Here is a 24,468-nt window from a genome sequence, read left to right as displayed (position 1 = left end):
CTAATTCATACAATCTGTGTTGCTACTCATTGGGTTGTGGCGTCAATCCCAGTCGATACCACGCTCCCAAGTTATACTCAGAATAGAATCCGTAACAGAGTAGAAAAAGTTTTTCATACACTATACCACACCATGCCCTATTATAATAAGAAATGGTCACCTTGGTTAGATCATTGCTTATTTTTCAAATGAATCGCCCCACCCACTCATAATTGTTCCACACACGGTTGTGTCAATGTGGATGTTTTTTCATATTCTAAATATGTAAAAAGTCAAAGAGCTAAAGCCTTATTTTTTGCATTACTACCTCAACAGAAGCTAAAACATACTATCAGATGACAACGTTGTATGCATCTTTGTGGAACCTACCTCAATTTTTTTTTTTTTTCTTTTTGAAAATTGGAAAATGGACTCCCCAGCCTTTAACCACTTGCCGACCGCTCACTGAGCTGGTACTGCGGCAAAGTGGCTCGTTATCGTCCAGCGACGTAGACCTAAGTCGCTGGATCCCGCCCCCTATCGGCAGCGCACGCGCGCTGCCGGAGGCTCGCTCCCGCTGTATTCAGACACTGCGGGAGTCGGGCCAGGGGAGGAGAGGCGGTGATCACCGCCGCTCTTCCCCGATCGTCGGGGAACGATTGAGGAAATCCGCCCACTTGTGTGAAAGCGGGCGGATCTCCTATGTGACAGACAGTGACAGATTACAGGATTCAGCATAGCTGAACCTGCGATCTGTGTCAGTGTAACGCAATCCCCTCCCCCCACACACGTCAGTAAGCATGAGGCATACAGTTAACCCCTTCCCTACCAGTGTCATTATTACAGTAACAGTGCATATTTATAGCACTGATTACTGTAGTAATGTCACTGGTACCCCCAAAAGTGTCAAAAATACCAGTTAGGGGTCTGATCTATCCCCCGCAATGTCGCAGTCCCGCAAAAAAAAAAAAAAAAAAAAAACCCCGCAGATCGCCGCCATTACTAGTTAAAAAAAAATAAATAAAAATGACAAATATTTCCCGTAGTTAGTAAACGCGATAACTTTTGCGAAAACCAATCAAAATACGTTTATTGTGATTTTTTTTTACTAAAAATATGTAGCAGAAAACAAATTGGCCTAAAATGTTAAAAAATTTAGATTTTTGGGGAATGTTATATATCAGAATGTAAAAAATATTGTTTTTTTTTTCTTTTTTTTCAAAATTGTCACTCTTTTTCAAAAATTAAAAATCGCACAGGTGATCAAATACCACCAAAAGAAAGCTCTATTTGTGGGGGGAAAAAAGTACATAAATTTAATTTGGGTACAGCATAGCACGACCGCGCAATTGTCCGTTAAAGTAACGCAGTGCCGAATCGTAAAATATAGCATGGTCAGGAATGGGGTAAAATCTTCCGGGCTTAAAGCGGTTAAATATACGCTCATTGAGAATTTTTTTGTCAAAGACATGTAGCTAAATACATTTTGGCCTAAATATATGACAAAAATTGAATATATTGGATATTTTTTGAACGGTCAAAGTAGTCAATTTTTTCGCAAAATGTTCACTCTTTTTTTATTAATATCGCAAAAAATGAAAAACGCAGGGGTGATCAAAAACCACCAAAAGGAAGATCTGTTTGTGTGAGAAAAAAAAAGGACGCAAATTTCGTTTGGGTACAGTGTTGCATGACTGCGCAATTGTCAGTTAAAGTCGCGCAGTGCCAGTTGCAAAAAGTGGCCTGGACGTAAAGCAGGAAAATCCTCCGGTGGTAAAGTGGTTAAAAGAATGCTGTCATTCACATGCAAGTCCATGGTATTCCTATTACCCTAAAGCATATAATTGCCCCATACACTGCAGTACAACTGGAAACAACACTTCACTACTTGGTCCTGGGACAGGACTACTCTGAGGGTGTGAGGTTGGGCTTTTGAAACTCTTTCTATCCCATTACGTAGACAGGAACATTTCTGCGGTTTTAGTATGGGAGGACATACTGGAATATACACTTACAGATCTACAAAAAAGAACAAAATTATCTAACCTTCCCCTTGGTCGATCTTCTCTCTTCTTTTGATTTGGCTTTTTTCCTGGTTCTGAAGCTTGTGTTTTTTTAATGGTTTTCTTTACCTAAGACATCAAAAACATATTCTTATTAAAAGCATTAGGGTTTAATCTATTTGATGCACTACTCTAAAAGATTAGAATATAAAAATAGAGCGTAAAAACAGTGCACATAATATGTATATACAGTTGTGCTCATAAGTTTACATAACCTGGCAGAATTTATGATTTCCTGGCCATTTTTCAGAGAATATGAATGATAACTATAAAACTTTTCTTTCACTCATGGTTAGTGTTTGGCTGAAGCCATTTATTACCAATCCACCGTGTTTACTCCTTTTAAATCATAATGACAACAGAAACTACCCAAATGACCCTGATGAAAAAAGTTTACATAACCTGGTGATTTTGGCCCCTATTTACATGCACACAAGAGGACACAAAGGGGTTTGAATGGCTATTAAAAGGTAACCATGCTCACCTGCAATCTGTTTGCTTGTAATTAGTGTGTGTCTATAAAAAGGTCAATGAGTTTCTGGACTCCTGATAGACCCTTGTATCTTTCATCCAGTGCTGCACTGAGGTTTCTGGATTCTGAGTCATGGGGAAAGCAAAAGAATGGTCAAAGGATCTGCGGGAAAAGGTAGTTGAACTGTATAAAAGACAAAAGGGTTATAAAAAAAATATTGAAGGAATTGAGAATGCCAATCAGCAGTCTTCAAACTAATGAAGTGTAAAATGAGGAGGGGCGTGGTGGCCGCGCTTTAAGATGGCCGCTATCTGAGTGTGATCCGCTCAGCGCCCAGGGAAGAACTGTCTCAACAAGAGCCTCAGGCCACATCGGATGCTCTCTCCCCTTCCATCCGCCGGCGGAAACTCCACAGCGCATCTCGGTATGCGGAGAACCTGGGCAGCACTGCACATGATCAAGAAATTGTCTGAATACTTCCCTACTATGCCGCACGCTCTTCTCTCCAAAATGGCGGCGGGAGACGGGGAGAACTGCGGCTCCAACACCCTCTAGCAGAGGGCGGAGCCGCCACGAACACCGCTCTGATGGTGAAGACTCCACATGCTGCAATGTCAAACTCCACATTCCCTGAATCAGGGGCCAGCACTCCATCCACCAGAAGCCCCATGAAGTCAAGGCAACACATGGAGCAGGGAGACATCCAAGACAACATGGATCACTCGGACATGGGAGGTACACAGGTACACATAAATCTTGCCGCACAAAGGATATGTGGGAAAAGGTTGAACTGTATAAAAGAGACGAAAGGGTTATAAAAAAAAAAGAAATACCGAAGGATTGGAGAATGCCAATCAGCAGTCTTCAAACTAATAAAGAAGTGGATAATGATGAGGGGAGTGGCGGCCGCGCTTTAAGATGGCCGCTATCTGAGTGTGATCCGCTCAGTGCCCAGGGAAGAACTGTCTCAACAAGAGCCTCAGGCCACATCGGATGCTCTCTCCCCTTCCATCCGCAGGCGGAAACCCCACATAGATCCCATAGCCCCCTTCCCTACTACTGGCAAGCCCATTTCAGATATCACTCTGAAAGAAATGCTGCTATCACTAAGGGCCTCTCTCCAAGCAGATAGGTTAACATCTATTCAGCAATGCACAACTGAATTGCATGAACTCGGCCAAAGGGTGCATCAAACTGAAAACAAAATCAGTGAAGCCACAGTATCTTTTAACACTCTAGTGGACTCGCACAACTCTCACAGAGGCGATTTGTCCCAGATTAAAGCCAAACTCGCGGATCTTGAGGATCGCTTGCACAGAAACATCAAGATAAGAGGAATCCCCAAGACGGTTTCTGCTCAGCAACTGCCACACTACGTTCACTCTATTTAAAGACCTAGTGCCGTCCTTAACATCAGCAGACCTGATGGTTGACAGAGTTCATAGGGTCCCTAAACCCTCATTCCTACCAGCAGAGGTCCCTAGAGATGTAATACTAAGGGTCCACTTCTTTCAGGTGAAAGAACGCATCCTCAAAGCTTTCAGAAAAGGTGAAAACATTCCGCTATGCGTGGCAAATCTGCAACTCCTACCAGACTATTCTAAATACACCCTTCAACAGAGAAGAGACCTTTCAACCATCACAAGCCCTTCGCGATCATAAGATTGCCTATAAATGGAAGTATACAGCCAAACTTAACATAACCCACAATGGAACATCCCACCTGGTCACATCCATGGAATCTGGTATCCGGCTTCTTCGGGAATGGGGGATTATTCCCTAAGACCATCACAGTGCCTCTGCACAAGTACCTTCTTCATCTCCGGAAGAACATCTGTCACCTCTGTCCGGATTGGGTGGACAGATTATTGGGTGGGGCTGGGGAAGACCCAGCTGTCATGGTACACGTGGGTACCAATGACATAGGCAGAGGAAGACGGAGAGTCCTAAACGATTTCAGGGACTTAGGCGCTAAGTTGAGGACTAGGACCTCCAAGGTAGTATTTTCCGAAATACTACCTGTACCTCGAGCCACACCAGAGAGGCAGCGGGAGATTAGGGAAGTTAACGAGTGGCTGAGGAGCTGGTGTAGTAAGGAGGGTTTCGGGTTCCTGGAGAACTGGGTTGACTTCTCAGTCGGTCACCGGCTCTTTGGTAGGGACGGATTGCACCTAAATGGGGTGGGTGCAGCCGTAATGGGTGCAAGGATGGCCAAAAAGTTAGAGCTTTTAAACTAGGGAATGGGGGGGAGGGTACAGATGTAGAATTAGACAGTGGAAAGCAAGTTTCAGAGGGCAGAAATGGGTGCATTAGCGGTAGGGTGTTCGGAGCTCCTATACCCAGGGTGGGTATGGGGAAAAATCAAGAGAGCAGCCTAAAAACATCAAATGAGGATAAATGTAACCGATCAAAATTAAGAGGTTTGTATACCAATGCCAGAAGCCTGGCCAACAAGATGGGAGAGCTGGAGCTGCTGATGTTTGAGGAGGACTTCGATTTTGTGGGGATAACAGACTTGGTTTGACAGCTCTCATGATTGGATGGCGACCATTCAGGGGTATTCCCTTTATCGCAGAGATAGAGAAGGTAAAAAAGGGGGAGGGGTATGTCTGTATATTACGAACAGCATACAGGTAAATATGAGGGATGATAATAATGGAGCTATGGATGAGGCAGAATCCCTATGGGTAGAGCTTCAAAGGGATGGCACGGCGGGGAAGGTAATATTGGGCGTATGCTATAGGCCCCCCAACCAGAGGGAGGAGGGTGAGGCGGACCTCCTTTTACAGATAGGATTGGCAGCAAGGATGGGAAATGTCATTATAATGGGGGACTTTAATTATCCAGATATAGACTGGGCAGAAGGAACCGCGCACTCAGCCAAGGCTAGGCAGTTCCTAAATGTTTTGCAGGACAATTTTATGGGTCAGATGGTGAATGCACCGACAAGAAACAATGCGGTACTTGACCTACTGATTACCAACGATACAGACCTGATCACGGATATAGAAATACGGGACAACTTAGGAAACAGTGACCATAGGTCAATAAGTTTCAGTATTAATTACAGTAATAGGAAGCAGAGGGGTAATATAAGAACACTGAATTTCAAAAGAGCCAATTTCCCTAAACTGCGCTTGCTGCTAGAAAATATCAATTGGGATAGAACCCTGGGAACAAAGAACACGGAGGAAAAATGGGAGCGCTTCAAGAGCATACTAAACAGGGGGATTGGCCAGTGCATTCCAAAGGGAAATAAATTTAAAAGAGCAAAAATAAACCCTGGATGGCTAAACTCCAACATAAAAATGTATATTAGTGCTAAAGAAAAGGCCTTCAAAAAATACAAGACTGAGGGGTCATTGGCAGCATTTAAGCATTACAAAGAGTGTAATAAGAAATGTAAAGATGAAATCAGGGCGGCTAAAATAGAACACGAGAGACATATAGCGGAGGAGAGTAAAAAGAACCCCAAGAAGTTCTTTAAGTATATAAACAGTAAGGAAGCGAGGCCAGAACACATTGGCCCCATAAAAGATGATAAAGGAAATATGGCCACTGAGGACAAAGAAAAGGCGGAAGTGTTAATTTCTTCTCTTCAGTCTTCACAAAAGAATCGGGGGGCTACACGAACCCAGCTTGTAAGGCCGAACTAAATAATAATACACCTCAGGAAGTGCCGCCATGGCTAACAGAGGATAGACTTAGAGCTAAACTAGAGAAACTTAACATAAATAAATCCCCGGGACCGGATGGCTTGCACCCGAGGGTTCTTAATGAGCTCAGCCAGGTGATTGCCAGACCATTATTCTTGATCTTTAAGGATAGTTTACAGACGGGTATGGTGCCAGCTGATTGGAAAAAAGCCAACGTGGTACCAATATTTAAGAAGGGGCCGAGATATATCCCGGGTAACTATAGGCCGGTCAGCCTAACATCTGTAGTCTGCAAAATTTTGGAGGGGATGTTAAGGGACTACATACAAGACTTTAGTAATGAAAACGGTATTATAAGTAGTAATCAGCATGGATTTATGAAAAATCATTCTTGCCAAACCAATCTATTAACCTTCTACGATGAAGTGAGCAGCCACCTAGATAAAGGTAAGCCTGTGGATGTGGTATCTGGACTTTGCAAAGGCCTTTGACACCGTTCCCCACAAACGATTACTGTACAAACTAAGGAAGGTAGGTATGGATCAGAAGGTGAGTACCTGGATAGAGAACTGGCTCCAGGGGAGAGTACAGAGGGTGGTGATTAATGGGGAGTACTCGGATTGGGCGGGTGTGGAAAGTGGGGTCCCCCAGGGTTCTGTCCTGGGACCAATCCTGTTTAATTTGTTCATAAATGATCTAGAGGAGGGGATATCTAGTACAATCTCAGTATTTTCGGATGATACTAAACTAGGCATGCCAATATCTACTATGCAGGATGTGGAAACCTTGCAAGCAGACCTGAACAAAATAACGGGGTGGGCAACTACATGGCAGATGAGGTTTAATGTTGATAAATGTAAAGTAATGCACTTGGGGGCCAGAAACCAGAAAGCAAGCTACTCCCCAGGGGGGGAACCTCTGGGTGAGTCTAGGATGGAAAAGGACTTGGGGGTACTGGTAGACAACAAGCTTGGCAGTGGCATGCAATGCCAAGCCGCCGCAAGCAAAGCCAACAGAATACTGGGATGTATAAAAAAGGGGATTCACTCCAGAAATAAAGAGATTATTCTCCCACTCTACAAGACTCTGGTCCGGCCACATCTGGAGTATGCTGTCCAGTTCTGGGCACCGGTCCTCAGGAAGGATGTGCTGGAATTGGAGAAAGTCCAGAGAAGGGCAACAAAAATAATTAGGGGAATGGAGGACATCAGCTATGAGGAAAGACTACAAGCACTGAACCTTTTCTCTCTGGAGAAAAGACGATTGAGGGGGGATATGATATCAATGTACAAATACTGTACTGGTGACCCGAGCATAAGGAACAAACTATTCAGAGAAAGGAGATACAATAAGACACGTGGCCACTCACTAAAACTAGATGAAAGGCGGTTTAACCTTAAAGTGTGTAAGGGGTTCTTCACTGTAAGAACGGTAAGGATGTGGAATTCTCTTCCACAAGCAGTCGTATCAGCAGGGAGCATTGATAGTTTCAAAAAACTATTAGATGGACACCTTAAAGACCACAACATACAGGGGTATACAATGTACGGTTAAAAGCAAACACACACACACGCATCATAGGTTGAACTGGATGGACTGATGTCTTTTTTCATCCTCACTAACTATGTAACCTTACTCCGGACTGGCAAGTAGTCCGCCATCGAAGACCACACAAGAAAAAATGGACACTTACCGTAACTGCCTCACTCCTTTAAGCTCTCGCAGCTTCCCTGGGCGCTCCTGAGGTTACCCTACACCTTACCCTATTTCCTTCACCTACGTTGGCAGCATACGCTTCAGGGTCTCGTTGGATCCATCTTTTTTTTATATCTTTCTTACTTTTACAACTCAATTTATTGGTTATACCGTTTTTTGCAAATGACACAGCTCATTTGCCAGTGTATACCTCGGACATCCATCTGCCCAGCAACTTTCACCTTATGACATCTCTCGATCAACGCCAGGGGTTTAAATCACCCCACAAAGAGAAAAGCCCTATGGACTGAAGCACAGAAGCAATCTGCAGACATGGTAGCAGTGCAGGAAACGCACATTCATAGAGACCTCACACCACGCTGTTCTCACAAGGACTTCCCGCATTTGTTCCTGGCCTCAACGACAGCCAAGAAAAGGGGAGTGCTCCTAGCAATTGGTCATAAAGTAAACTTCAAGCTCATCAGGACCTAGACCCAGAAGGGAGGTATATTATATTGGTATGCAAAATGAACAATGTGTTATATACCATAGCCACAATCAATGTTTCCAACTCGCATCAACTGAAATTTGTAAGGAAAACACTCAAAAAACTCTCCGGGCTGCGACAGGTGAACCTAATCATTTGTGGAGACTTTATTGTTATACTTGATCCGCACCTCGTTACGTCCTCCTCAAGTCAGTTGAGGGCCTCAACATTGAAGGGCCACCTACTGACCGAAGGATTGTACGACGCATGGAGGTGTCAACACGCTGAAGAGCGTGCCTATACATTTTATTCTGCTACGCATTATTTGTATTCTAGAATTGGTTTCCATCTAGTAGAAAAAGTAGACAAAGTATTGTTACAGCGGGTGTCTTACTCGTAGATGACAACTCTCTGCGCATCTTAGACCACAATACTTACATGCAGACTTGACTTTGGAGATGCGATAACTCCATTCTCCAAAACCTGGACTGCCAAAAAAACAATTACACACCTTGAACACTTTTTCAAGGATAACGACCCCAACGTGACTAGTGTCTACAATAACTGGAACGCTCACAAAGCGTTCATCCGAAGAATCCTAATACAAGCTAAAGCCCGCGTTAGGAAACAACAGACTATACAACTGGACTCTATACTCACTGAACCTCATACTCTGGACCAAGCCAACCAGACTCATCCCTCCCAGAAACTAGCCTTCCAGCATTCCAGTGTACGCCACAAACTTAGGGAACATCTCTGCCTTGAACACGACCATTACATGTGACGATTAAGGCTCAGATTCTCGCCCAAAGAGTAAGGACCCAAAGAACTAAAGCCAATATCACTCACCCATTTGTACACAAGCTTCTCACACGCTTCAGCTCTAACTCCTACTACAAGGTAAATTTCCATAAATCCCTAATACTAGATCTAGGGATCAACCCCCACACCAAAAACCACCTACAACAGCACTTCCCATACTCTTGGGTGGAAGACACCATACCATACCTAGGGATCAAACTCTCTGCCGACCTCTCCAAAATAGTAGATATCAATTTCAAACCCCTGATCAATGAGATAAGCCAAAATCTAATATGTGTAGCAAAATTAGAATTGTCATGGATAGGCAGAATTGCAACTTTCAAAATGATGGAACTACCCAAAATCATATCCGTTCCGCACCATACCACTTTACATCAAACCAAAATACTTTACGGAACTGAATGGACTCGTCAAACATTTTGTGTGGCTGGGAAAAATGCCTAGGTGCTCTATGAAACACCTCACTAAACCTAGGAGACTGGGGGGCAACAAAACAATGGTTCCTCAACACCACTGACACAGAATGGGTCCATGTAGAAAAAACTGCGACATGCACCACTTCGCTACATCTACTACACCTGGAAACCACTTACGTTGTGCAATCTTCCACCTACGACACAGGCGACACTACTAGCCTGGAGGAAACTTATTACCTACTTCTGCTCCAGCCCATCCACCACCACCCTAAGCATACCCTTGATTACGCTGGAAATCCTTATTCCCTACCTCTCTGTACAAAAAAAGGATCGACCACGGCCTGGTTGGACAAAATCACCACAGTACAAGACCTACAAGCGTTAAATGTACTCATGCAAAAATTATATCTCCTATCTTCCATAGTATATTCTTATCACAAATTAAAACCTTGCTAGCTAGGCACCCAATCCCCACCATTCAACTGCACAACCAAGCACAGGAATTCTACAATGCCCCAGGGGAGGGGAAAAAACGGAATTTTTGTAAAATCTTACCTGTAAAATTCCTTTCTCCGAGTCCTCCGACAGTCGCCTCCTCTTCATATTCGTCACATATGGGGTATTAGACTTTGCTCCGAAGGAGTAGCTAGGCAACAGAATATGTTAACAATAAAGCTTTAACATATCCCACCCTCAAGGGGTGGTCCCCTCAGTCAATACCCTCCTACTTCCTGCAACCATATCTCAGTTTTAGTGGAATAGCAGTAGAGTACACAATCAAACCCCAAAAGAGGGGCGGGGGCGGCGACTGTCGGAGGACTCAGAGAAAGGAATTTTACAGGTAAGATTTTACAAAAATTCCGTTTTCTCTTATGTCCTCCGACAGTCGCCGCCTCTTCATATTCGTCACATATGGGGACGTCCCAAAGCAGTGCAAACATGAGGGGTGGGAAACGCATTCGCGCCGAAAGGCAACGCAGTCTCCGCATCAAAGAAGGAACCTTACCAAAGGAAGGAACCAGCTGGGCAACAGCAAAAAACAAGTGCTCAACAGGAGCAACAACCCAGGAAAAGACAAAAAACCAGGGGATACAAAACTTATCCCAACAGCCAGGAGTCCCCAACAAGGGACCCTAGGGAACAGCCGCACTAAGAACCTTGCGGCCAAAGGAAGCATCCGCCGATGCCTGAACATCTACTTTGTAGAATTTTGTGAAAGTGTGCACGGTCGACCAAGTCGCCGCCTTACACACCTGGGCTACAGAAGCCCCATGACGACAGGCCCAAGACGTACTCAGAGATCTAGTCGAGTGCGCCTTCACAGGCACAGGGGGAACCTTCCCCTGCAAGGCATAGGCCTGTTCAATGGTCTGCCTGATCCATTTGGCGATGGTAGAGGCCGAAGCCGCCATGCCCTTCCGAGGACCCTCCGGAAGAACAAACAAGGAGTCCGTCTTTCGAAAAGACTCAGTCGACTTAAGGTAAACCCTTATCGCCCGAACAACATCCAGAGAGTGCAACCTCACCTCCTTCGGATGTTTAGGCTTCGTGCACAACGAAGGCAAGACAATATCCTCATTAAGATGGAAGTCCGAAACTCGTTTCGGAAGAAAAGAAGGATTAGGTCGCAAGACCACCTTATCCAAATGAATAACCAGGTACGGAGACTTGCAGGACAAAGCCGCCAGCTCCGACACTCTGCGAGCCGAAGTGATCGCCACCAAAAAGGCGACCTTTTTGGACAACATAGACAACGAGATCTCCCTGATCTGTTCAAAAGGAGCACGTTGTAACACAGATAGAACGAGATTCAAGTCCCAAGGGGGCAGAGGATCCCGCCTCGGGGGAACCAGATGCAGCACACCCTGAATAAAGGTGCCAACCAATGGGTTGGAAGCCACGGGACGTTGAAACAGAACGGCCAGAGCAGACACCTGACCCTTTATCGTAGCCAGCGCCAAACGCTGATCAACACCCGTTTGAAGGAAAGACAGCACACGGGACACCAAGTACGTGCGGGGTGAAAACCCCCTGGACTCACACCAGGCAAAATAGGCCTTCCAAGTACGGTAATAAACCTTCCCAGAGGAAGATTTCCTCGCATTGATTAAAGTATGGACGACCTCCGGAGAGAGACCCCTCTCCTTCAGGACCTCGGTCTCAACAGCCAGGCCGTCAAAGCCAGCGACTGTAAAGCAGGATGGTATATCGGTCCTTGAGACAGTAGATCGTCTCGAAGAGGCAGACGCCACGGGGCGTCGACCGCCAGATTCACGAGGTCTGCGTACCAGGACCGGCGAGGCCAGTCCGGTGCCACAAGAATCACCGTGCTGCGTTCCGAGTGCAACCTGCGAAGGAACCTGGACAGCAACTGAATCGGTGGAAACGCGTACATCAGCCTGTACTGATGCCACGGGGCCACTAACGCGTCCGACGCGTCTGCCCGAGGGTCGCGCGTCCTTGCCACGAACCTCTTCACCTTGTTGTTGAGGCGAGACGCGAACAGGTCCACATCTGGAAGACCCCACTTCGCGCACAACGTCTGGAAGACAGCCGGATGGAGAGACCATTCCCCCTGATCCAGGGTCTGGCGACTCAGATAGTCCGCCTGCCAGTTCTCCACTCCCGGAATGTGAACCGCCGTTATCGCCGGGACATGAGTCTCGGCCCAAGACAGAATGTCGGCCACTTCTCGAGCCGCTCGGGCACTCTTGGTGCCCCCTTGGTGGTTGATGTAGGCCACCGCCGTGGCATTGTCCGTCTGCACCCGAACCGGGCAACCCTGCAGCCGGTCCGTCCAGCGATGAAGACAGAGACTTATCGCACGCAATTCCAGAATGTTGATCGGAAGGGAAGACTCCCCCTCCGACCAAGTCCCCTGAGCGGACAGAACGCCCAGCACTCCACCCCAGCCCGACAGGCTGGCATCCGTGGTGATTACCGTCCACGAGATCGGACGAAACGACTTGCCCCCGGACACCAACGGGGACTGGAGCCACCACAGAAGGTTTTCCCTGGTGCGAAGACTCAACGAGATCTGAAGATCCAGAGATTGAGGTCGCCCGTCCCACCTGGACAGGATCTCCGCTTGGAGACCCCGCGTGTGAAACTGTGCGAAAGGAATCGCCTCGAAGGCCGAGACCATCAATCCCAGACATCTCATACACGTCCGCAGAGACGAGTTCGGAACGTCCCTGAGGGACCTGACCTCCTCCCGGAGAGTCCTGAGTTTGTCTTCCGGCAGGAAGACCTTCGCCTGCACCAAGTCCAGTATCATTCCCAGATAGGGGAGACGAACCGACGGACTCAGTGTCGACTTTGGAAAATTTATCGTCCAACCAAACTCCTGTAGAGTTTGCATCGTGACAGACAGGTCCTCCTCCAGACCCTGGCTGGTCGCAGACCAAACCAGAATGTCGTCCAGATACCCCAGGACAGAAACGCCCTGGGCCCTCAATAATGCCAGAACCGGTGCAAGCACCTTGGTGAAGACCCGCGGAGCCGAGGCGAGACCAAAAGGCAACGCCACGAACTGGTAGTGATCCTCCGCAATGGCAAATCGAAGGTACCTCTGATGACCCTCGAATATGGGGATGTGAAGGTACGCATCCTTCAAATCGATGGAGGCCATGAATTCCCCCGGAGCCAGGGCAGCCACCACCGACCGCAGGGATTCCATGCGGAACTTGCGAACCCGCACAGAGCGGTTCAGAGCCTTCAAGTCCAGAATCGGACGAACCTTGCCCTCCTTTCTGGGCACGGTGAACAGATTGGAATAAAACCCCCGAAACCTGTCCCGATGAGGCACCGGAACCACCACTCCCTGAGCCCTCAGGTCCCGCACCGCCAGGTGCAGGTCCCGCAAGCGCTCTGGAGACAGTTGAAGATTTGAGGGAAAAAATCTGCTCTCCGGCCGAGAGAGAAACTCGATCTTGTAACCAGATCGAACGATTTCCAGAACCCATCTGTCCCGCACACGGGCCAACCAGGGCTGAAGAAAACCGAGCAAGCGTCCCCCCACCCCAAAACTGGGTGAGGGCGCCCCTTCAGGCCGAACTGTTATGGGCTGCAGGTCCGGATTGGCCGGACTTCTGTTTACCAGACCAGGGCTTCTTCTGAGAGCCTTGACCTTTGAACGGTTTGCCCTTGTAGTGCGGCCGAAAGGCACGAAAGGACCCCTGAGGGGGCCGAAAATTAGCATGCTTCTTCCCAGAAGCCCCCTTAGCCTTGGGGAAATGGGGCAAGAGAGTGCTCTTACCCCCGGTGATCCCCTTAATCAACACATCCAAGGACTCCCCAAAAAGGCGAGACCCATCATAAGGCAGATTGGCTAAGGTCTTACGTGAAGATTGGTCCACCGACCAACATTTCAACCAAACCAGGCGGCGAGACAACACCGCCACGCTGTGCACACGTGCAGCCAACGGAATCAGGTCCAGGTCCGCATCACACAGATACATGACACCCTGGTGGATCTAATCCACCATATCCAGGGTCGCCGGCGAGGCCGAGTCGGCCACTAGGACGCGCCTAAGCATCTGCGTCCAACTTGCGATCGCCTGGGCCGCCATGAGAGAAGCATACAGAGCCTTAAGCATAGAACCCGTAACAGAATAAGTATGACGGGCAAGAGACTCCAATCTCCTATCCGTGGCATCACGGAAAACAGGGGAACCCTCTGCAGGAATCGCAGTGGCTTTGTTCAAAACCGCAATTGCATGATCCACTGGTGGAGGCACACACCACCTTTCATCAGTGGCAGGCGAAAAAGGATAACGCAGCTTGAATTTACTCGGTACCGCAAAAGGCTTGCGCAGATCGCGCCATTGATCCTTAACAGCGCGCTGAAAATCAGCATTGCAGGGAAAAACCTGCGGCGTCCTGCGTTTCCTCTGCGTCCCATAAGCCGCCAAGGCAGCGGGGGGACACACTTCGTCCTGCAAACGCAGCGTTTGCTTAATGGAAGCAATCAACTCATCCATGATTGCAAGCTCTTCAGGCGAGCCAGGGGGAGAATTATCAACCCCCTCAACTTCAGCCTCCACCTCAGACCCCACTAGATCAAGAGAGGAGCGGGACCCCGATAAGGAGGCCCCTGCCAGAACAGCCCCATCACCTTCACCCTCAGAATCAGAGGAAAGAGCAACTCTGGGCCTTTTAGTAGATTGAGCAGCCACCAGCATTTGCACCTGAGCAGCAAGGCCAGCCACAATAGTGGCTAAATCCCCCCTGGGGGGGAAACAGCGGTCCCCTGGCTTTCCACCAATACTGTAGGAAATTTGCCCTCCTGAGAATCCATTGCCCCTGTAAAGCCAGACAACCAAGGGTTAACTGCCCCTTTTAAGCAAGCGCGGCAAGCGCAGCCCACCGCACCACACTCAAGCACAATGAGACCCCCACAGGGAATATGCAAACTGAACACAGGCAATGGATAGCAAGAACAGAAGGATAAAACCTGAGGAGACCCTCGCCGCTGCTGCTGCCTCGATCGGTGTTCCAGGAAAGAGGAAGTGATGCTGCCAGGGCGCTTCTATGTAAGCCTATGGAGGCTACAAGAAAATGGCCGCCATGCATGTAAACCATGCGGCCGGAGCGGGTGTAGGCAAAATGGCGTCGTTTGGCGCCGAAACCGCCGCTCCACAGTGCATTAAAACACACATTACATTCCAATATCAGAATACATGTCAGATCGCCGCAGCGATCGCCGTATAGTGCCCAAACATGCCAAAAAAACATGCCCCACAGCACACAGCTTCTCACACTGACCAGTCTGACACACACAGTGTCATACAGCTCCCCCCCCCTTGCAGCCCACAGCATGCAGCCGAGAGATAGGGAGACAAGCAGTGTGAATAGAGGCAGGTTACACAGTCCCAGACTGACACCCCCCCAGACAGACAGGTCCCCACATAGATACACTTACCTCACATGGCGTGGAGGACCCGCACAGGCGAACAAGCCGCTGCACATGAGGCAGGGAGAGTCGCAATTCAAGACGCACAAAATGGGGGTTAAGAAACCGCACAGCGTCCAGTGAGGTAGCCACCTCACCAATCATCCCTGCACCGAACAGGGATGGGTCGTTCACTGTGCCAGGAGCGTTACCTGGCTGAACGCTCGATGGCAGACTGGGAAGCCACTGACCCACGACCTGCGATCAGGGGGATCAGCCCGAGACCCAGTCCGCATGATCCTCTTCGTCCGAAGAACTAACTAACGCTGACAAAATAACAGCTAAATAAAGGTAGAGAGAAAAACTCAAACAAAATATTAAAAAGAAGAAAGAGTCTGGGACAGAAAGTCCCAGCACAGAGAGAGCCAGCCACTCCTGACAAGCTAGACATTAAAACTGAGATATGGTTGCAGGAAGTAGGAGGGTATTGACTGAGGGGACCACCCCTTGAGGGTGGGATATGTTAAAGCTTTATTGTTAACATATTCTGTTGCCTAGCTACTCCTTCGGAGCAAAGTCTAATACCCCATATGTGACGAATATGAAGAGGCGGCGACTGTCGGAGGACGTAAGAGAAAAAGGTATATCTATCTTCTATAATATTATGCAAAACAAATTGGTGATTGAAAAGACATACACACACACACACACACACCCCCCCCCCCCCCGCTCACCAATGCTAAAAATGGGAAACCGACCTGGGCAAACAATTTACCCCCCCCAACAATGGCTACAATCATTCATGGTGATACACAAAGCCTCCCATTGCACTAACCACTGGGATCTCTCCCAAAAGGTGGTGGCTAGATGGTATAAACCCCAATCCAATTGGCAAAGTTTATTCCCTCATATTCCCCCACTCTGCTGGAGAAACTGTGGGCAGCTGGCCAACATCCACCACGTTCTATGGTCATGCATAGGTCTCTTACCAGCTACTGGCGTAAGATATTTAAAATTATAGCTGACATCACTGGCTTTCCAAATCCTCCTGACCCAGCCTTGGCTATCCTCCACATGAACATAACCAACTACCCCCCCCCCCCCTTACAGGACAATTGTAACGCATATACTACCTAGCAGCCAAACTAGTCATAGCCAGACACTGGAAAGACAGCAACTCTCCCAACCCCTCTGAAGTTGTTGCACAAGTTAACCTAAAACTACCAATACGAAAGAATACTGGCAGCTAGAACCCAACTTACACTTACAGTAAAACCTTGGTTTGAGAGTAACTTGGTTTAAGAGCGCTTTGCAAGACAAGCAAAATTTTCAAATAAATTTTGACTTGGTTTACAAGCGATGTCTTGATATACAAGTAGCTTCAAGTCACAGCTGAGTATAAAAGAGAAGAGAGGCGCCTCTAAGTGTAGCAATATGGTTACATTTAATAAAGGTACAACATTTAGCAGCTCACATGGTTGATGATTGGAACAGGCACATCTAAGTATGCCGGCATCCAGGCTAAAGCTGTCCACATAGACCATCCTCTGCACCGCCATCTACGTCATCCCTTCCATGCTGCCCCTCGCTTTTAGATCCCTTTACTGCAGGGTGGTCTTCCCGGTCAGGATTACAGTCTGGCAGCCGGCGGTGCAGAACATAGTCCATGTGGACAGCTTTACCCCGGATGCCTGCATACTTAGATGTGCCTGTTTTATTCATCAACCATGTGAGTTGCTAAATGTTGTACCTTCATTAAATGGAACCATATTGCTACACTTAGAGGCGCCTTTCTTCTCTTTGATACTCTGTAGCTCCTGCTGGATTTTGCTTCTTATCCCCTTGTGGAAGGGGCTATTTGTGGATGGACATTTTATGGTTACACAACCTATCGCAATGCTATAATCTTTTTATATGGACTATAAACTGAAGGACTTATGAATAAATGGTTGTGGAACGAATCATCTGAGTTTCCATTATTTCTTATGGGGAAATTTGCTTTGATATAAGAGTGCTTTGGATTACAAGCATGCTTCCGGAACGAATTATGCTTGCAATCCAAGGTTTTACTGTACTTTGTTTAACATGAAACGGGATGCATGAACAACATGGTATTCTTGATGTAATATCTCCAACTGTTGACTCTTGGTATGATCTTACATTAACATTCGTAAGCTTACAAACGCGATGTGCCCTATGGATGTCTACTTTGTTATTGTTCTTGTTATTGCTATTTCCATTTTTACACTGTACGACTGTATGTAGGTTTATTTGCTTTGAAATCAATAAAAAACACCTTGGGGGAAAAAAAAAAAAAAAAGTGGAAAATGAGGAGTTCTGTTCAAACCAAACCACGGTCAGGTAGACCACTAAAATTTCAGTCACAACTGCCAGGAAAATTGTTTAGGATGCAAAGAAAAACCCACAAATAACTTCAGGTGAAACACAGAACTCTCTGAAAACACGCAGTGTGGCTGTTTCAAGATGCACAATAAGGAGGCACTTGAAGAAAGATGGGCTGCATTGTTGAGTTGCCAGAAGAGGACCATTACTACGCAAATGCCACAAAGTATCCCGCTTATAATATGCCAAACAGCACAGAGACAAGCCTCAAACCTTCTGGCACAAAGTCATTTGAAGTGATGAGACTAAAATTGAGCTTTTTGGCCACAACCATAAAACGCCACATTTGGAGAGGAGTCAACAAGGCCTATGATGAAAGGCACACCATTCCTACTGGAGGTGGATCGCTGATGTTTTGGGGATGTGCGAGCAACAAAAAGGCACAGGACATTTGGTCAGAATTGATGGCAAGATGAATGTAGTAGGTTATCAAAAAAATACTGGAGGAAAATTTGCATTCATTAGCCCAAAAGCGGTGCATGGGACGTCCTTGGACATTCCAACATGACAATGATCCTAAACACAAAGCCAAGTCGACCTGTCATTGGCTACAGCAGAATAACGTGAAGGTTCTGGAGTGGCCATCTCAGTCCCCTGACCTCAATATCATTGAGCACGATTGAGGATCCAAAAAAAAAAAAGAATTGTTGCTCTACATAAAGATGGCCTAGGTGATGGCAAACCTTGGCACCCCAGATGCTTTGGAACTACATTTCCCATGATGCTCAACTTGACTGCAGAGTACAGGAGCATCATGGGAAACATAGTCCCAAAACATCTGGGGTGCCAAGGTTTGCCATCACTGGCCTAGGCTATAAGAAGATTGCCAAGACCCTGAAATTGAGCTGCAGCACGGTGGCCAAGACCATACAGCTGTTTAAACACTTTACGACCGGAAGGATTTGCCCTCTAATGACCAGGCCCTATTTTGCGATTCGGCACTGCGTTATTTTAGCAGACAATTGCGTGGTCGTGCGATGCTGTACCCAAAAAAACATTGATGTCCCTTTTTTCCCACAAATAGAGCTTTCTTTTGGTGGCATTTGATCACCCGGGCGATTTTTATTTTTTGCACTATAAACAAAGTTTGACAATTTAGAAAAAAAACTATTTTACACATTCTGCTATATGACATTCTCATAAAATAAAAAAAAAAAATGTTTTTCAACATTTTAGGCTAATTTGTTAAAAAAAAAAAAATCACAATAAGCGTTTTTTGATTAGTTTGCACAAAAGTTATTGCGTTTACTAACTACGGGAAAGATTTGTCATTTTTATTTATTTTTTTTTACTAGTAATGGCGGCGATCTGCATTTTTTTTTGCGGGACTGTGACATTGCGGGGGACAGATCGGACCCCTAACTGACATTTTTGACACGTTTTGGGGGGACCAGTGACATTACTACAGTAATCAGTGCTAAAAATATGCAGTTACTGTAATAATGACAATGGCATGGAAGGGGTTAACCCTGTGGGTGATCAAGGGGTTAAATGTGAGCCTAGGGGAGTGATTCTAACTGTGGGGGGGGCGTGGCTTCTGAAATGATCATAGGGACATGTGATCCTATATAGAAGGATCATATGGGCTCTATGATCATTTCAGAGAGAACGGTCAGCTGTGTTTACAATAGCTGACCGTTCTCTCTTAGCGGGAAGCGATCACGGGTGTCAGGCGGCAATCGGAGTCGCCTGACCCATGCAGGTCTACGTCGGTTTGCGCAGGAGAGCCACCCTGCCACAGTAAAAAGGCGGCAGGTGGTCGGGAAGTGGTTTACAGGACAGGTTCCACTCAAAAGAGGCCACGCCATGGTCGACCAAAGAGGTTGAGTGCCCGTGCTCAGCGCCATATCCAGAGGTTGTCTTTGGGAAATAGATGTATGAGTGCTGCCAGCATTGCTGCAGAGGTTGAAGGGGTGGGAGGTAAGCCTTTCAGTGCTCAGACCATACGCCGCACACTGTATCAAATTGGTCTGCATGGCTGTCGTCCCCGAAGGAAGCCTCTTCTAAAGAGGATGCACAAGAAAGCCTGCAAACAGTGTGCTGAAGACAATTACTGGGAACCATGTCCTGTGGTCTGATGAGACCAAGATAAACTTATGAAGATGAACTTGGTTCAGATGGTGTCAAGCGTGTGTGCCGGCAAAAAGGGGAGGAGTACAAAGACAAGTGTGTCTTACCTACAGTCAAGCATGGTGGTGGGAGTGTCATGGTCTGGGACTGCATGAGTGCTGCTGGCACTGGGGAGCTACAGTTCATTGAGGGAACCATGAATGGCAACATGTACTGTGACATACTGAAGCAGAGCATGATCCCCTCCCTTCAGGGACTGGCCGCAGGGCAACATTCCAACATGATAACCACCCCAAACACACCTCCAAGACAACCACTGCCTTGCTAAATAAGCTGAGGGTAAAGGTGATGGACTGGCCAAGCAGGTCTCCAGACCTAAACCCTATTGAGTGTCTGTGGGGCATCCTCAAACAGAAGGTGGAAGAGCATAAGGTCTCCAACATCCACTAGCTCCATGTCGTCATCATGAAGGAGTGGAAGAGGACTTCATTGGCAACTGAGAAGCTCTGGTGAACTCCATACCCAAGAGGGTTAAAAGGCAGTGCTGGAAAATAATTGTGGCCGCACAAAATATTGGCACCGAGTCCAGTTTGGATATTTTCACTTAGGGGTGTACTCACTTTTGTTGCCAGCAGTTTAGACATTATTGGCTGTGTGTTGAGTTATTTTGAGGGGCCAGCAAACTGACACGTTAAGTTATTCAAGCTGTACACTCACTACTTTACATTGTAGCAAAGTGTAATTTCTTCAGTGTTGTCACACGAAACGATTTAATAAAATATTTACAAAAAAGGTGAGGGGTGTACTCACTTTTGTGAGATACTGTAAATTTAATGCGTAAAATGATGTTAGATTGATCACCAGATAGTCTGGCCACTAGAGCTGCACGATTCTGGCCAAAATGAGAATCACGATTTTTTAGCTTTGAATAAAGATCACGATTCTCTGTGTAACAAAAAAAAATTGGGATAACTTTACTGTTCCGTTTTTTTTTTTTATTCATTAAAGTTTATTAATTGAGTTTGAAAGACTGCTGCACAAATACAGTGTGACATAAAATATTACAACAATCGCCATTTTATTCTGTAGGGTCTCTGCTAAAAAAAATACATAAAATGTTTGGGGGTTCTAAGTACTTTTCTAGCAAAAAAAACTGATTTTAACTTGCAAGCAACAAGTGTCAGAAGAGGTTAAACTTCCTTTCTCCCTGGCAGAGGGAAGGAAAAGATACAATGTAATCATTTTGTTTATAGTTACTGGGAGATTTAATGCTGATAGGCGTTTGCGGGAGGAAAGATACAATGTAATCATTTTGTTTATAGTTACTGGGAGTTTTCCACAGCTGTTTTCTCTGCTCCCTCAGCTATGCAAAGAATCGAGCATATGTCAGGTTTAGATCGTCAGGGGGGGTGAATCGAGATCGCGATTTTCATACGATTAATCGTGCAGCTCTACTGGCCACCATAAACAAATGTGACAAATTGTGGAAAAATATTGGCACCTGTTGGTGACCGATGATACTGTTTCAAAGTATGTTAAATTTAGGCCTCAAATTACCTTTAGAAGATCTCTGTCTCTGAAAGATCAATTAGTGAGGAGCCATTATACTATCAAACATTAAGGTTCGGTTTCACAAACTTTGGGGACCAGACCCTGTGGCAAATACAATTTTTGCAATTATATGAGGAATTCCAAAACAATAATTCTACCCAATGGTGCTATATAAAAAACAAAATTTGGGGCCAATTGTCAAACAATTGGGGTGGTGTATTACATGGCATGTGATTGTGGGGCTTTTTATACTGGCAAAACAAAAGGCCCTTTTTCCATAGGATTAGAGATCATGTGTCCCTCATCTCCAAAAAGAAACTGGAGACACCTATCAGTAGACACAGTGGCTTCTACCACAATTTTGATGAAATTTGTTGCCCTAGAGCACATCCCAAAACATGAGAGGGGTGGGGGGGACATAGAAGAACTTCTGTTTCAGCCGGAATCCAAATGGATATTCACCCTGACTACTGCTAAATTTCCAGGGCTCAATGAGTCTATTCGTTTAAAACCGCTCCTTTAATGTTCCACACTAGAAGCTCCAAGCTTTGCCAAATTACTGTAATTTTCAAAGATTATACTGTCCACTTGCAAAAAGCAATTGATGAGTAATGTTTTCTTATATAACATTATTGATTAATGTTGGGTTAATGCAATGTTCAAATTTACTCTGTAATTGTCGCTTACTTGAATGCTTATGTACTGTGTTCTGTCAAAGCCCCCCGGAGAATCAGTAAGTAATTATAGATTCTATTTTTTGGCCACTAGATGCCACTATTTTTGTTATCTGCCTTTGTCAGCGATAGGCATTCATATGGGGATGCCCAGGACATCATTGCATTGGGACAAGATGGCCGATATGCCTGGCCTCGGTCTCATTACATTAGGTGTTCACTTTGGAGCCCTTAATGTACAATGCCCCTTCCATTCTAGATGTTCCTGCCAGGAGCACTGGCGTTTCCATCCGGCCTTTACATGGTGTTTAGGAACTCTCAAGATGGTGCAGACGGTTTCACGACGCAGGACATTGGAGGGGAGTAGGACACTAGGCAGAAATAAAAGACTTAACTATGCCTATGGGTAGTCCCAGGACGTATACTCCCCCTCTCTGTTATACGTACTCAGTTCTGTCACAAGCAGTGTCAAAAGTATTATAATTCCATAGAGGGGTGGGTGCTGTGTCCGTCAATGAACATCAGAGAAATGGATTTTACAGCAAGTCAAAAATCCTATTTTCTCTTTCGTTCATTGACAGACAGCTCCTGAGAATCTTAACCAGTGGGACGTCCCAAAGCAGTGTCAAAACATGAGGGGTGGGAACAGCAAAAAATTTCCCAAGGCTAAACCGTAGCCAACCAGGTAACAGGAAGCTCAACAAAAACAACTGGAGCCCACCTGAAAATAACTCCCCCCAAAGAGGGAACAGACCCTCTAAACAGCAGCTTGCAAAACCTTGTCCGTGGGTCAGATGAGGTTGTTCTTTGCTTGGATCCCTCGGAGGGCTACTCAGTGCTCCCATGGCTCCTAGTGATCAGTGCTGTCAGTGGGAAACGAAAGCCTTCTGTGCCCTGTAGCGGGTAGATGATCCTGGAGCGTGGCTCAAGGGGGGTAGGCAAGAGAGAGGAAGGCTCCAATAGTGTAGTAGTTTAAAAAAAATGTATTGCAAAATAAGAGCACTCATTAAAAACCAGGTAATCCTATATTTGGCAAAACGAGCGACCGGCTTGTGCACCGGCAGCACTTCCGATACCTATCAAGCTGATTGGGCTCCCACAGCTGAAATCGCCGCCACTGATTCCAATGCCGGACCAAAGTGAAATGGCCGCCGGACTATACAAACATGGCTATCAGCCTATACACAACATAGACCACAAAAAAATGGCAGCTCCACGAGGCACCCAGGGACCCAGGTGGGATCCCTGGGGACCAGGCAAGGCACAGAAGGGAAGGGGGGGGGGAACTGGGCAGGAGCTCCCACCAGGTACAGCAGTTCTCACCCTCCCCCATCACGAGTACAGTGCTATGCCCCAGCCCCAGAAAGCAGCCCAGACTGCCACACTACCCCAGATAATAAGGGAGGGATGGGGGACTAGATGACTCACAGGGATCACCAATGGCATGCAGGGGGTCTAACGGGAAGGAGGGGAACCCGGGGGTCCGACTGTCCCAAGGAGGGGCCCACGTCCACCCCAAAACGCTTCACCCCAACATGAGAATGAAGATTACTTATCATTCAACTTTGAATCTGAACATCAAATTCAATAACAACACAAAGGGAAACAGAACGGATTAGTGGAGCTCTAACACAGTGAAGGTTGTGAACGGACACTACCCGCTTCGACTCATTCAAGGGGAATTGTAGAAAGATTTCTAGAGGCGCCAGATGGATTCATATTTTTTTTGGTGTGCCATCTTTGCACGCAATAATTTTTTCATATTCTGCAATAACATTAACTTGTTTAAGGAGTTCACGAATGTCGGGTACTTCATTCGATTTCCATCTATGGAGGATTGCTGACCGTCAGAACTATTGGGGGCCAAAAAGGAGTCATATAAGGCCATACATATTATTTTATACATATTGTTATATTGGGCAGTCTAGCAGCCATTTTGTCATGAGGTGAATGCAAGTTCATTGTTCTTGGAAATTTTAGGCTGACTTTAGCCATAGTAAATGGGGCAGTTATGATGTATTCTTAAAAATAGATTAACTTAATAGAAGTTTATTTTATCAAAAACTATCTGGACTTTTAGCAAGTCTTGGTGCATGGTGTAACAATTTTTGTCCATGCATTTCTTTTAAACATTGTGTTGTGAACATCTGTTGGCTGAGAGAAGTCACGTGTCAAATCTGTTCGATTTTGTTGCCATCTTTTGTGAGCTCATGGAAAGCTATTAATCATATTCTAGAAGTTATGGGTTTTGGTTACCTTGATATTCTGTAATGATATTGTTTGATTA

At 46.2% G+C, this 24,468-nt stretch overlaps 1 protein-coding gene across 1 annotated transcript in view; it reads right to left on the bottom strand.

The window, feature by feature from the left end:
• HDGFL2 (HDGF like 2) overlaps positions 1 to 24,468 on the bottom strand; it is a gene marked incomplete at its 3' end in the record, with an annotated part of 529,328 nt that overhangs the window by 315,031 nt on the left and 189,829 nt on the right. Inside the window, exon 10 of the mRNA XM_082254985.1 lies at positions 2,026 to 2,111. Within this exon, the coding sequence (XP_082111111.1) occupies positions 2,026 to 2,111 (86 nt within the window). The remainder of the gene's footprint in view (positions 1 to 2,025; positions 2,112 to 24,468) is intronic.

Source organism: Pelophylax lessonae (genome assembly GCF_965119305.1).
Source record: "Pelophylax lessonae genome assembly, chromosome: 1".
NCBI lineage: Eukaryota > Metazoa > Chordata > Amphibia > Anura > Ranidae > Pelophylax > Pelophylax lessonae.
This window is presented reverse-complemented; position numbering and strand designations above follow the sequence as displayed.